Source organism: Pteropus vampyrus, unplaced genomic scaffold (genome assembly GCF_000151845.1).
Source record: "Pteropus vampyrus isolate Shadow unplaced genomic scaffold, Pvam_2.0 Scaffold66, whole genome shotgun sequence".
Taxonomy (NCBI): Eukaryota; Metazoa; Chordata; class Mammalia; order Chiroptera; family Pteropodidae; genus Pteropus; species Pteropus vampyrus.
Window position 1 is genome coordinate 8,111,652 of NW_011888847.1, and position 15,742 is coordinate 8,127,393.

Below are 15,742 nucleotides of genomic sequence, written 5' to 3' on the forward strand. Positions count from 1 at the left end.
AAAAGTTTCTTGGATAACATACTATTAATTGTATAACATACTATTATTTCCTGAAAGTAGGTATATATTCAATTTAACACAAATATATGTACTTAGATACAACCTGAATTTGAACTTGCCTATATGAATAAGATAGAGATATAAGTAGAACATATATGTAATTATGACTTCTTACTTCAGTACTAAATATTTTGATTAGGTAATCCCAAATAAAGGTTGAAACTGTCTCAGAGATAATATTTTTCTTTCCTACTTGATAATTTCTGAATAAAAATCTTTGTGAAAATTAATTTTTTTAATCTATTTAAACGTATCTTATTGAAGGAAATGGAGTGACCTCCTTCCAGTTAAATGGCGAACGAGATGGTTCATTATATCAACAACAGAATGAACATAGAGGCACAAATCTTTCAAGGAAAGAAAAGAAAGATGTACCAGTAGGTATTTCTATTTATAAGGTCTAATTATATTTGTTTCCCTTTTCACTTTTAGGTTAGTTTTGCAATTATAATTAGCGAAACTATAATAATTGTATATCTTATGATTAGTATATTGATATTTGGTGTATTATAATGGTAATGGATTGTTTAAATCTTGAAAAAAGTAACTTAACTATGGCAAATTTGAATGATGGTTTTCTGTTCAAATCATTTAAGCCAGTTTGTTATATAACATAATGTAATATGTTACAGAAAAACTGCATACAGAAAAACTCTATTCTTATGATCGTTCAGAAAATAATTATTATTCTCATTGATGAGAATTGATGCTTAAAACTTCCCTTTATATCCTCAAAAAGTTTAGGAAAGAAGTACATGGACAGATTAGGAAAGCTATAACTTCTACCCTAGGACACATTTCTGTAGAGCATATAATTTGTGATATTACTACTCTAACTCAGAATAGCTAACAATAAGGAAAAATTAAGATTATTTTCTAGTGGATATAAGATACCACTTCAAGAAAGATGAAATTAGCCGTAGCAGCTATTTCTCTTACGAATGTTAGATAAAACACTATGATGTAACTATTTAAAATAGTTATAAATAGTATTCGTCAGGGAGATTAAAAACGTTTTAACATTTGTAAAGAATTTACTCTTGATCATCAGAAGACATTTGTTTGTAGAACTTAAAAAAAAAATCTTAAAATCCCAGTTCAGCAGATGCCAATAAGATCGTGAGATGAGACAATATTTTTGAAGTTTTTGTTGCTAATATTTATTGTTTCATAGAAATGTATAGTACATTTAGTATGTTTATGTGCACATAGCTATAGTTTTGCACAGTAAACATTGTTAGAAGCTTTTGTACTATAACTGTTCAGCTGTTTTTTAAGATTTTACTATAGAATATGACATACTGTTTTTTATAATTCAATTATGGCATTTGGTGGGGGTTATCCATTACAATTTTTGAAATTATGACATTTTTAACAAGTGTAAAATGTCCTTCAGAAATGGGTTCTATGAAGTCTGTTCAGCTGAGCAGTGCCTTTTTGCTTTCAGCAGTTTAAATTTTAGCAATGTTGTTGATGTAGCTTAATGACTCTAACACATAATAATAACCTAGGAAAGATGAATGCATTTTTTGTGTATGCATTTTTAATGCACTTTTTCTCTTATTTCATTAGGCTAGGGATCTACTAGTTAAACGACAGTCTTAATAATTATCAAATATGTTCTCGACTATATCATAAGATAAACAGTATCCATGATATACTAAAACACGATTACAGTTCGTGCAGCTTCTTGAAATTATAAGCACATAAATTATTTGCCAAATGGAAGAAATTCTCAGAAATTGGTGGCAATAATAGGCTGTACATCCTCATAAACCTATCTACAAAGTAAAATTTTATAAGTCAGTTTCAGAAGCATCTAAGTTACTCATATAAGTATCATGTATATGTATATGATATAGTATCATATAGTATCATGTATATGTATATGATACTTATATGATGTATATGAAATCAGTTAACAGTAGCTTTTTAGTTAATTTTTGTCACATCACTTAAATTTGATTTATAGCATATGGAGAAAAATTATAACGTCATTTCTTAAAAAGCTGTTAAGATTAACCTCAAAAGAAGTGTAGACTTTCATAAACTTTATATTTAAAGTATAATCTCTCCCAAAGAGATTCCATCTCCAGGGGACAAATCATATATCCCAGAATGTAGCTCCTTGAAAAAATATCTGGTATTCCTGAGAATATTGTAGGTGAGCACATGTGGCTTTTTTTGCTCTCCTTATAATTATCAGTGTACTTTGCCTATGATTAATGTATTTGAATCCATCAAAATTTAAAACTTCAATTGATGAAACAGTGTAAATAGGTTAAGATAATCTACAGACTTAGAACACATTTGTAATATATTTAACAGAAAAGTAGTCAAATCTATTTTCTATAAAGAACTCCAACAAATAGATAAGAAAAAGATAGCTCAGTAAAAAAATATATGAAAAAGCAATTTACAGAAGAGGAAATACAGATAGCTAACAAACATTTCTGAAAAAAGATTCTCAGCCTTCCTAGGTTTCAGAAGCATTCAGATTAATGAGAAACACATGAGAAAAAATTTTTTACTCAGATAACATGAAGTGTGTGTCAGACTGTAAAGAACCAGGACTCATACATTACCAGTGGGTGTAATGTGATGTGAACACTCTGAAAGATAGTGTGGCATTCAGAAGCCACCAAAGCATAAAAGGTGCAGACCTCCTTGTTCCAGATCTTCACTTCTCCCAGTATACCCTAAAAAACCATTCACAGATTGCATAGTAAAGTATATGCACGCATGGTCATTTTCACATTGTAGTTACAGTAAAAAAAAAAATAATAATAAAATAACCTAAATATTCAATGCCAATTAGGGAATAAAGAATGTTATATGCATACAGTGCTGCAGTTAAATGAACCAGGTCTGTATTATGTACTGTTATGAAATATTGTCCAAGACCCAGAATTAAGGCAAAAAATAAATTGCACAATAATGCATAACTATTATGTTCTAAAATAAACACAAAAACAATATTTTATGTGGGGACATGTATATAAACATACACTAAAAGGTCTGGAAGGATACACAAATACATGAATGCATAATTGCCTAGAGAAAGATTTGGAAGAGCCCACACTAAACCAGTTTTGGGAGGCAGTATGCTAAGAATAAGTGGACTGTGGAAGAGTTCTAGGGAGCTTCAGCCTTAGCTACAATGTTTTGTTTTACAAAAAGAATGTATCCCTGTTTTATTCTAATACATGTGTTTGAAATACATTGTTATACCAAACAGCAAGAAAAGAAGTGTAATCATGCATGTGTTCTTTTCTAGAAGCCTATTAGTAATGGTCTACCCCCAACGCCTAAAGTGCATGTAAGTATGAATACAATGATTAATTGCTTGTATGTATACCTGTAGTTAGATTTTTTTGCCTACTTGAAAGAATCCTCATTATTATGATAAAACCTATAAGATTGCTAATTTAAATATTAATTACATCTGAAAAGTAGCTTTTCAAAATAAAATTGATAAATTACACATTTTAAAGCTCCTTTATTCCAAATTTGTTAATATCTTCCTTACTGATACTCTTAAAAGAATTGTGGGGAAAAAAGCGCATGGATATAATAGAAAGTACGAAATATAGATAGGACACTTTTTTTCTAACATGTTTTCAGTTATCAAAAACAATTTTAGAACTAGAAGAAACATTGAAAGAGCATGTATGTGGTCGAAGCTCTTTATTTCGCCCATGAGTAAAACTGAGACCCAAAGATCATAGTCATCAAGATTATAAAACTTTACCTAACTATAACCAGACCTACAGCTAAAACTTAAATATCCTATGTTATGATCCATTGTGGGTTGTGGTTTTTTTTTTTTAGATCTTGCTGTCTTTCTTAGGATTAAAATTATGTCAACTCAATGTAATTTTAGGTTACTGTAGATCAAACTGCATTTTCATTACTACAAATCTAATCTAAAACCTGTGTAAGACTAGAAGATGTCCACAGTCTTTCTCGTTTTTAACTCCCCAGCTTTACTTTTTAGCTTTTCTACTTTTTATTGTACTTTTTAATTAGTATAAAGATCTATATAGTTATATTTTATCTTACAAAATAACAAAAAGTTATATTTTATCTTACAAATTATATACCCCAGGAATGTAGCTCCTTGGGAAAATATCTGGTATTCTTGAGAATAGTGTAGTGTAAAGGGCTCCCAAGTCTAGCAGAGATATATATACAATAGGGATGAAATTTCCTATTTGGGTACAAGATAAAACTCTTTTAGCAAGTGTGTGTGTGTGTGTGTGTGTGTGTGTGTGTGTGTGTGTATGTATATATATGATCTACAGTAAAGAGCCAATAACTGGAATGCCAGATGGGACAACTATACAAATTAAGCTTAAGGTCGGGACCCATTTGTTTTGTACCTCATTTTGTCATTGGGATTTTTAGGGGTTTAACAGTAACTTAACATCTTAATTTTGGTAGCTATCTTAAAAGACAATTTTCACATTTCAGTGAAGTGATACATTTTCTGCCCTATACCATAAAAACATTTTTTTATCAGTTTCCTGCCACCTGATTGTATTGCCAAGCTGTTGTTCCTTTTTTGGTAGTAAAATCTTTAAAATACTGGTTGGTGGGTTTCTATGAGTATAGAGGAAATCTTAAGGTTTAATTTTTTTATGTCAATATTTTTAATCCATTATAGTCAGCTAGTGATGTGCTCTCTTGGAGTATTATTTCCATGTTTGTGGAGGACGTTCCTACTATAAAGTGATGCACAGTGCTGCTCTTCTGAACAAATATTTTTGTGTTCTTTTCCCCCGCAAGTTGTTGGCAGTAAAAGTGATTAAGTGAACAAGGTTTCTTGTTATTTGCTTATTCCAACTTGAACAGTAATTTCAAAATTAACGTTTTATTCTTTGATGATCAAAAAAAGTTTAAATGAAAATGATACTGTATTTCATTGTTTATTATCTGAAAGATTTGTAAGTGGTTTTGATAAATAATAACATCAAAGAATTAAGCTTTTTATTGAATCTTCTCAAAGAAAATAATCAATTTAAAAAAATGGGTCTATATGTTTTGAGATTGATGTACATATATGAATTTAAATCAGTCATATCTCTTGTGCTTTGTAATGTGAAATTCAATGATTGTTACCATTTTTAGGCTCATGAAACCAAATAAAAATTTGCACCTTTATTATAGAGATTATGATTCCTTCTTACCAGGGAATATTATATTGCTCTTGATGTGGGACATGTAAGTAGTACATCTGTAAACAAATTATTCTGCAGAATTGATTACTATTACTGCTTTGTTTATGACCCTCTTAAGTAAAATCTTGTATCATTTGACAATCACTGTTGTGCCTGGAACCTTAGTTGTACCATGTAAAGTGAATGAATATGACTTGGTATATTTATTTGGTTATTCTTTGTTTTTTCAGATGGGTGCATGTTTTTCAAAAGTTTTTAATGGATGTCCTTTAAAAATTCACTGTGCAACATCATGGATAAACCCAGATACCAGAGGTAGTACTGTATATTTTTATCTGTTATCTTTCTCATTGTTTTTTAAACTGAGGCCATGAAAGCTTTTGATTTTATTCATTTTCCAAATATTTCTGAAAAAATTTTTGTTATAATTTAAAAATTGTTTAATGTCTATGTTATTAACAGCATTTGAGGTGACACATGACATTAGAATTTCATTGTGTAGTCACCATATCAGTATAATGAAACCATATACTCTATGCCACCCTAATTTCCTCCAGAAAAGTTTATTTGCTGCAGCACAATCATTCACTATCTTTGTGTTATAGACACAGCCATTGCTAAAGGAATTTAACTACCGAGGAGACTGGGTTCTAGTAACCACTTTAGAGGATCTCCCACCATAAAAGGGATCATAATTAGAATAGTCGCCATGAGGCACTGACTGAAGACTGTCTGCATTCTCTCACTATATATCTATATCTATATAAGATACAAGAGATTTATACAAACACACACGTATTCTCTCTAAATCTTAAAAATCCAAGGCATAGGTACTTTTGTTCCACAGGTAGGGAAAATGACACTCAGAGAGGTCCATAGACATTTGTTGGTAGAGCAGCAGTTTGAAGGCAGTTCAGTTCTGTCTGACCACAAAGCTTGTGCCTTTGATCTGCCACTACTAATCCTAAACGCTGGAAGCGTGGACATGCTCTTGGCACACTAAGTTGTTCTCAGCATACTTCATTTTAGTCTGGAGAAGTTCTTGACCTATTGTTTTATATTAAAAACAGATCAAACAGGGCCATGGCCAAATTTCTAATATCTTCAATAAGATATTGAGTACCCTAGCGGGTATCCAAGTTTCAGTTAACTTTTTAAATAAGCACTAGTCAGGTCCTCTTTTTTTGATTTTAGTTCTTAAAATAATAGCCCATTTACAAATTTTGTTGAATCTGTATCATCTGTTCTTGATTTACATCCTATATGTCAGTTGCACATGATCCTCTCTTAAAGGAATTTTAGAAGAGGGGCTACAGATTTTCTGTCAGTCCTTAGCACCTCCTGTTGAGTGAGAAGTCCTAGCATGCCACTCTTCAAAACATTTTTTATATAAAAATTTCTTCACTGCTTTGAGGGTAATATTTACATATAACTCAATTTATTAAGCTAGAGTGTCCTAACCACTTATTTGCATTAAAATAAAAAATATTTACTGATTTTAAGTCATAGTAATTTTTATATGTTAATACCTGTTTATTTAATTTTAAACTATATAAATCCTTTCAAAAAGTTTTTTTTATATATCAAAATTAGTGGGTTACTTTTGTCATTTCAGATCAGTACTTGATATTTGGTGCCGAAGAAGGGATTTATACCTTGAATCTTAATGAACTTCATGAAACATCCATGGAACAGGTATATTATGTTATATTATCCTTGATTTTAACGTTTAAGTTATTATGTGTAAACACTAGACAAGAAATAAATTTTAATTCTATGATTTACTGCCTCTTGTATTCATATAGACCTTCATAGAGCATGTTCTGTTTACCAGGTACTGAAGACACATTCACAGAACTAGTTCTTACCTTTATGGAGCTCACAGTCTAATAGAGGAAAAAGAGACATAAACCAGTAAATGCAGCATTCAGGGTTTGATGTCACACTAGGAATTGAGTACAAGGTATAGGCCACAGAGGCAGAAGTCACTAGCACCTTCTGTGGGGAAAAGAGTAGAGACATTTGAAACAGACCATGAATGATGATGAGTTGAAGGTTGCCAGACAGAAAGAAAAAGGGTAAAATGGAGGCATGTAGTTGTGAAACATCATGGGGACCCGTGAATGGACAGTCTGACTAGAGTATAGAGTGAATGTAGAGTAGTAACGATAGATGGAGCTAGGTGGGCAGGCGTGTGTCAAACCCCAGAGCTTTGTTTACAGTGTTGGTAATTAGGTCTGTGTTTTAGAAATATCTGTTCACAGTGTGGTAAGAGATGAAACTGGAAATTTTGGTTGAAGGGTAAAGAAGTGTTGGGATGGGGCAGAAGTAGAGAGGACAGAGAAGAAAAATGGGGTTTGGAATTGTATGGGAACATTTTTGATTGCCACAGTGACTGAGGGAAGCTTTTGGCATTAGTACCCAGAGGCCAGGAACACTAACCTACAAAAATGGTAATAATGATGATATTAACAGCTAATACCCATGTAAAGCTTACTATGCTCTAGGAACTGTTTTTAAATGCTTTACATATATAACTTATTTAATCTTCATAACAACTCTCAGAGGTTGATACCAATATTATTCTCATTTCAGATGAGAAATCTGAGGCACAGAAAGGATTAATAACTTTTCAGAGATCTCACAGCTTTTAAGTGGCTGAACTGAGATATGAACCCAGGCAAGCTGGCTCCTAAGTCCATGTGTCCTTAGCTACTTCACCGCATTGTCTCTCCCACTTGTATTGCTCCTATAGAGAAAGATGAATGAGCTAGAATTGGCCAAATTGAATGACCAGGTCAACATGGAGGTTAAGGAGAAGTCTAGATTGACTTCAGATTTCCAACTTGAGTGACTGGGTGAATGGCAGTTTCAGTAAGCAGGGAGTAGTATACAAGAGAAGTCAGTTTGAAGGGAATGACGATGCACTCAGTTTGGTCACACTGAGTTTTGGGTGCCTGTGGGATGTATAACTAATTCTCCATGATCAGTGTGAATTGATTACAAATATAATGGAGAGAAAAAAAATCCATAAGTGACAATATTTTCTTCATAACCAACATTTCCATCTTCTCTCATCACAATATTTTAAAATCATTTTCTAATAAGAATCCTAAACTATATGATAGACTATAAATCTTTTAATCTGGAAGGGGGGGTATATAATGAAGTGGCTGAAAAACACATAACTAGGGAAAAAAGAAAAAGATCTTGTTATTTATAATTACTAAATAATTCAGAGATGATAATATTGTTCTTGGATGTAATAAGATATCTAAAAATCGTATTACTGGTAGCAATATTAGTTGTGAGGAACGAGACCCAACTTTATGCATAGGTAGGTAAGCATTTATCAGCCTAATTTAAGGAACTGTTTCATGAAGGCACCCATCAACTCTACTCAGCCTGTCAGCAGTAAGTCCCCTTCTTAGGTACTTCAGCATTTGAGATTACAGTTAGAGTAATATTATTTTAGCTAAACATGCCCTTTAAAGTGAAACATTTTTCTTCCTAGTTGAAGCCTATGAGTAGAGAACAAGTGTATGCGAAACTCTGAATTTTTTCTTCTTATGTGAAATTTGTTAGGTTGGTTTTCGCTGTACTTTAGGGGAAAGAAACTGGGTAGCATGAGTCTGTTAGATAGGGGAAGATGCAGAAAGGTGAAAAAATGACAAAACAGGGTCATGATTTTAAATTTTTTAACTGCTGTTATTATTTGTTGTTATAGCTGTCATTTATTATGTGCTCAGTGTACACCAGTCTTCTATGCACTTTTTAAGGGATATCTTGTTGAATCACCACAACAACTCAGTTAGGTATATGTGCTCCATTTTACAAATAAGATCTCTAAGACACAGAGATTAAATAAATTACCCAAGGTCACATAGTTATGAGAAAGTAGCTCTCTGAATCTAGGCAAACTGAAGAACCTACTCTTCTTAACTACTGTATACTTTTATTAAACTGATTATTTCACCCACAGTCCAATTTGCTAAGGGAAGTAGACATTAGAAATCTAGAAAAGTCTTAGAATTTTATTAAAAATGAAAATCCAATGTGAAATCCAACACTTAATAAAACTTTGCATAAATACTTTTCCATTGTCCCTATGTTGATAATATGGAAGGAATTTGTGTCTTTCCTTGGTACCTGTATTAAGTAAGCTAACTCATTATTACTACAGATATATATATAATCTCATAATAAGCCATAGGTTTGGTACTAGAGAAATGCTTTTTAAGTATGTATTTTTTTTAAAATAAACCCAGTTCAAATAAAAATCTGTTTCTTGCTACTTTGGCCACATGTACTGCTATGCGGCCTGGAATAAGTCATCGCCCCTTTCTCTAGTTTTCTCATTATAGTCAAAGAATTTTCGATTCTATTGTGAATTTTTTATAAAGAGTATAAAGGAGGAAATGTTTGTGTCCTTTCGGTCTGAGATACAGCAATAGGCACATTTTTCAAAATTAACGATATGGCAGTGCCACATTTTACTTGTTTAGAGAAATTAGGTATTTTGTGTGAGTACATTTTGCAAATAAATAGAACAATCAGGTTTTATTTAAAATAGATTTTACTTTGTTTCTCCCCTTTTATTATTTTCTCTTAATTATTCAGAGCCATAATTATGACTTTGTGCTTTAATGTAGTACTCTTGCAGAGGCCTTGATATGTTTTATCATTTATTTCTTCATTCTCTCCATTGCCTGCCCTCATCCCAGTCTGTTTTGAAGTAACCTAGTAGGACTTGCCAGAGCAAAACCAGCAGCCAAGCGTGTTAAATCACAATGTTTAATTATATTCATCACTGATTCTCAAACTTTAGTATGCATCAGAATCACGTAGAGGGCTGATTAAAACATAGATTGCTGGGCCCACCTACAGAACTTCTGCTTCATTTTAAGTCTGGGGTGAGGCCCAAGAATCTACATTTCTATCACATGTTCAGGTGATACTGATGATGCTGGTGCCAAGGACCACTTTGAGAAACACTGAGATGCATAATGAAATATCTTAATAAGAGCAGTTATTTTTTTATCCTTCACAGTATACAGAGTGTATTCCATGAAATTCCCTTTTCTTTGCCCTAAATACTAATCAAAAAGTACAGAGATGCCTCTCAGTGCTTATGTACTAGATTTTAGTAATGAGTTATGTATATGTGTGTGTGTTTATGTATATATCCTTTATGATTTTTAAGTTTCATCATGTTCTCTCTCAGCCGTTTTTTCCCCTCCATTTCTAGTGTTTCCATACCCCATGTTCCACTACACCACATATACCTATATAAGTGCCATTTTTCCTCTCCTTCTGCTCCTAGAGCCGTGCATGTACATATATATTCTTAGATAAGACTATTTGGGGAAAAATACACAGGAGAATCTAACCTCAAACCCAAAATAAAGGAATAGATATTGTCTGAAAATGTCCTTTTCTTGCATAGTTTGGGATTACACAGTCCTTACCATAAAGGAGGCTCAAGCTAATCATATCATGTTGAGACTTAGATAATGAAATTGCATTGCTAATTTATTTTTTCCCTCCCATAAAATGTGTATACATGTATTTCTTCTTGTTTTAAATGCCTTATAGAATGAATTTCTATTTTAAAAAGGTTTTTTAAGAAGTGGCTTATTGATATGACACCTTACGTTACTATGTATATATTTATGTTGCTGTTTGTTATCTATTATCCTCTGTAAACTTTGTGCTTTTTTTTTTTTAAATCAGCTATTCCCCCGAAGGTGTACATGGTTGTATGTAATGAACAATTGCTTACTATCAATATCTGGTAAGTCTTTTAATTTTTAAATACCTCACAATTGTTCCTGTTTATAGTATTAGTTTTTATATCATATTTATTTTTCTCAACAGGTAAAGCTTCTCAGCTTTATTCTCATAATTTACCAGGGCTTTTCGATTATGCAAGACAAATGCAAAAGTTACCTGTTTCTATTCCAGCACACAAACTCCCTGACAGAATACTGCCAAGGTAACTGTACATTTAATTATGTTTTCATCCTTAGACATAATATGTTAATTCATTCTAATAAAGTTATACAATAGAAGTTGAAAAAGCACTCAGTTTGGGTTAGTAGAAGTCATATGTAATGAAAAAATTGTAAGAAGCAATATTTCACAAGTGTTAATCACGTTCTTTTAAAATTTCTGTTATATTTTCCAGTTACATCAAACATTTTCTTTCTAAATTTTTAATTCTCTTTTTCTACAAGGTTAAAACTAATTTTTTCCTGTAATTTGCTGGTAATTTTACATCACATGTACTGCTTTTGATATATCTATTAGTTTGAATAAAATGAATTTTTCTGAAAGTAAAATTAAAATGATTTATTAAATAAAGGTTTTTACATTAAGATAATTACACTCTCTTATTTTTGGTTATTGGACCTCATTTATGACTAAAAGGTCTTCTGAGTCTGGTATAAATTGTAATTTACAAAAACTTTATATTATAGCCATTCTTTCATTACAATATTAGTTGTAAAGCAACTAATGTAAAAAAGCTTAGCTTGTGAGTACCTTGAAAATCTGCTCTTAATTGCTGAGTTTATAGGATCGCTAAGATTGCTCCTTTGTGCACAAAAAACTTTAAAAAAAGCTTTTTTAGTGAAAACTTTTTAAAATTACCCTACATGCTTTTCTGTCTTCTTGAAGTAAATTACATTGAGTTTAACTGGATCTTTTTAGATGACTCAGAGTTGTAATTATGAACTTGATAGTTATACTTGTGCTATAATATCTGTAGCTGGAGTTAGAGGTATTGCCCCTATAACTAGCCCCAAGAATGAGGTTGGGGAGTTTTTTTCTTCTCATATAGTTTATTCTGCCCTTCTTTTCCTCCCAGCTGCCACTTTGTGCTGTTGTTTTTCTGCCTACTTATAGCATATCTCCATCCAACTTTCTTTCTTTCTTTTATATATATGTGTATATATATATATTTATTTAGTTTCAAGTATATAGTACATTGGTTAGACATCTATATAGTTCATAAAACAATTCCCCCAATTGCTCCCTCCCTCCTCTGACCCTCCACCTAGCCAGCGTATTAATGCTCACTGCATTCCCTATGCCGTACTCCCCATTCCTTTGACCATCCATCAGCTACTAATTTGTATTTCTTTAGCCCTTCACCTCATTCTCCCAGCCCCCCAAACTCCCCTCTTCTCTGTCCAACACCAAATTGTCCACTACATGTGTGAGTCTGTTTTTGATTAGTTTGCTCTTTTTATTCCTTAGATTCTGCATATAAGTGAAATCATATAGTGTTTATCTTTCTCTGTCTGACTTAAATACCTTCTAGATCCATCAAAGCAATATCTTTTTCCATCCCCTTTCTTTTCATATGTAGGGGTCTTGTTTTTGTATCCTTTTAAGCACTCTATCTTTTGGTTGGAGCACTTAATTAATTCTTTTCCATTTAAGGTACTTATTGATAGGAATGTAATTGTTACCATTCTTTATTCCTGTTTTTGATACATGGTTTTTTTTTTCTTCTTAAAGAAGTCCCTCCAACATTTTTTCTTCTTAAAGAAGTCCCTCCAACATTTCCTATAATACTGGCTTGGTGGTGATAAATTCCTTTAGCTTATTTTTGTCTGGGAGGCTCTTTATCTGTCCTTCAACTCTAAATGATAGCTTTGCTGGATAAATTATTCTTGGTTGTAGATCCTGAGTCTTCATCCTGTTGAATATTTTTTGTCAAGCCCTTATGTCCTGCAGAGTGTCTTTTGAGAAATCAGCTGCCAGTCTAATGAGTGTTCCCTTATAAGTAATTATTTGTTTTTCTCTTGCAGTTTTAATATTCTTTCATTGTATTTAAACTTTGGCATTTTAATTATGATGTGTCTTGGTGTGGGCCTCTTTGGATCCCTAATTTTTGGAATTCTCTGAGCTTCCTGGGGTTTTATGTCCATTTCCTTCACCAGGTTAGGGAAGTTTTCCATCATTATTTTTTCAAATGGCTGTTCCAACAGCTCGATTTTCTTCAGTTATACCAATCAGATGAATATTTGGAGCCTTAATAGTGTCCCATATCCTCCTTAAATTATTCTTATAGTCTTGGCATCCTTCTTCTTGCCATTCTACTTGAGTATCCTGATTGGCTTTCCTGTCCTCTAGATAGGGCATTCGATCCTCCTCTTTATTCACTTTGTTTATTCTTTTGTTTATTCCATTTAATATACTTCTCATCTCAGAAAATGTGTTCTTCATTTCAGACTGGTTCCCTTTTATAATTTCCATTTCCATTTTTATGTTTTTTATCTCTTTGTTGAAGTTCTCACTGAATTTATCTACACTTCCCAAAAGTTCATTGAGCATCTTTACAACCAGTGTTTTGAACTCTGCATCTGTTAGATTACTTGCCTCCATTATATCTGTATCTCTGTTCTGTTCTCTCATACGGTTTCTGCTTCTTTGTCTTCCCATTTTGGCTGCCTTTCCGTGTCTGTATCTACGTACTAAGCAAAGCTCCTACGTCTCCCAGTCTTATCAGTGTGGATTTGTGAGGTAGGTGACCAGTGACACAGTCCTGAGAGGGGTTCAGCTGCAGGCCAAATTTATCCCCAGCCTGTGCCCTTCTGGGGCCACCTGTTAAGATTCAGCAAGCAATCCACAGATGCTGTGCTTATAGTTGCCTCAAAAGGCCGCCCCAGAAACCGATGCCAGCTACTTCCAGTGTGAGTCTAGGTGGTGCTCAGCAAGGAGCACCTGACTTGCTGAGGATATACCTGGATGTGGCTTGGGTGGGGCCGCAAGTTGGGGGAGGTGGGGTTTCAGGGAATCCCCTGGGCAGAGTGACCTCTATTATCCAGTTTGATGATGTCACAGCTATAGTGGCACTGTGTCCATGCACTGGGAGCGGATAGAGCTGAACAGGGAACAGTGGATACCGCCGGCACTTCTGTACAGGCAAGTCTTGCCTTGGCCCTCACTCCAACAGTGTCTTCCTGTTAGTCCCTGGTGCCCCTTGCGCATAGCCAATTGGCACTGAGCGAGCAGGTCCATCACCGTGAAAATCCACTCGGGGATGCGGCCCCTTTAAGAAGTGTTTGCCACTGTTGCAGCCTTTGTCTCAGCGGCTGGAGACCAGGCAGCCCCGCATCCTTGCCCCACTCTATCTTCTGCCATTGCAGGGTGATTTCCTGTACTCCTCCCTAGTTGTATGGCTTGTTCATCTAGATCGCAGGTGATTTTTCCTTACTGCTGCTTCTCATTACTGTCACAACTTTGATTTGGTTGCTAGAGGGATGAACAGAGCCTCTATCATCTACGCCATTTCCGCTCCCCCTCCATCCAGCTTTCTAACTTGATAATCCTAAATTGCTGTGGACATGGAAACTGACCACCAAACTTTAAAAGTATATGTAAAGTACAGGTAAACCCCTGAGGAATGTAAGGCACATAAACTTTAGTGCATTTACTTTTTGATACTCTTTTGTCAGAATAGAGAACTTTGTGTTCAGTTCTCGAGAATATTACCGAATACACCAAAGGTACCAAAAATTTCCTAATATATAGCTGAGACAGAATGGAATAAAGTATTACCTCTACCTTTTAGGAATTACTTGTCCAGTAAAATTTTACCTCTGAGCTATTATTTCAGGTTATTTTTGAGTCAGTCTTTAGTATTAGTAGCACTCACAATGTGTCCTTCCCACTTTCTTCAGTTTCATTATCTAGAAATCAGTCACTGTAAAATCTACTCACTCTTTTCTCATTTATTGATAAGAAATCTGAAAAACTTTTTGCATGGTAATATTTTATATGTGTACCATTTTTTCTACCATGTAGTGAGCACAAATTAAACTTCCTTTGGCTGAACATCTTTTAATACCTCATGGTTCTCATTATAAACATAGGTACTTACTATACCATATTATATACTTTAATAAAGCATAGACTTTGGAGTCCAGCTAGACATGAATTTAAATCCTGCATCGTTCACTTACTAGGTCCTTAGTTAAATTATACAACTTAGCAACATATTCATTTGTAAAATGGAACCAATCTACCCATCTTGCAGAGTTGTTTTAAAAATGATAAACTATGTATGTAAGGTACCTATCATAGATTCTGTCACCTAGTAGGCTCTCAATAAATAAACCCATTGTCATCATTATTAGGCATGGTGAATTGACCTGTGTCTGTAATGTACCCTAAAGTATCCTACATTAAATATATTGATAATGTTATATAACTTAGGATTCCAGTTACTCGGATGCTGGTAAAATAAGTTTTACTGTCTTTTTATAAAATCATGACCAAAGTTAAGCTAAGTTTATAGACAGACGCCTATAGAAATGATAAGTTTTTATAACATTTCAGTATGCTCCCTACAGCTCAATTTTGAATAATTCGTTATTATTAACTTGAAGCTATACTTAGTAGTTGATATTTTTTCTTGTTTGTGTTGTGTTCTTTTCTATGAGTTTCAGAACCTGACAGTCAGTTAATCCTCCTGGGTTTCAACTGAGTCA

The 15,742-nt window shown here is 33.4% G+C and overlaps 1 protein-coding gene across 5 annotated transcripts in view; it reads left to right on the forward strand.

Annotated features, from left to right (window-relative positions):
• Positions 1 to 15,742, forward strand: part of MAP4K3 (mitogen-activated protein kinase kinase kinase kinase 3) — a 141,889-nt gene that overhangs the window by 107,126 nt on the left and 19,021 nt on the right. For all 5 annotated transcript variants that reach the window (XR_002780689.1, XM_011361372.2, XM_011361373.1 and 2 more), the window contains 6 exons: positions 325 to 437; positions 3,338 to 3,379; positions 5,471 to 5,555; positions 6,856 to 6,935; positions 10,974 to 11,034; positions 11,118 to 11,235. Coding sequence is in view for 4 of the 5 variants with exons in the window: in XM_011361372.2 (XP_011359674.1) it covers positions 325 to 437; positions 3,338 to 3,379; positions 5,471 to 5,555; positions 6,856 to 6,935; positions 10,974 to 11,034; positions 11,118 to 11,235 (499 nt within the window). In the remaining variant the exon portion in view is untranslated. The remainder of the gene's footprint in view (positions 1 to 324; positions 438 to 3,337; positions 3,380 to 5,470; positions 5,556 to 6,855; positions 6,936 to 10,973; positions 11,035 to 11,117; positions 11,236 to 15,742) is intronic.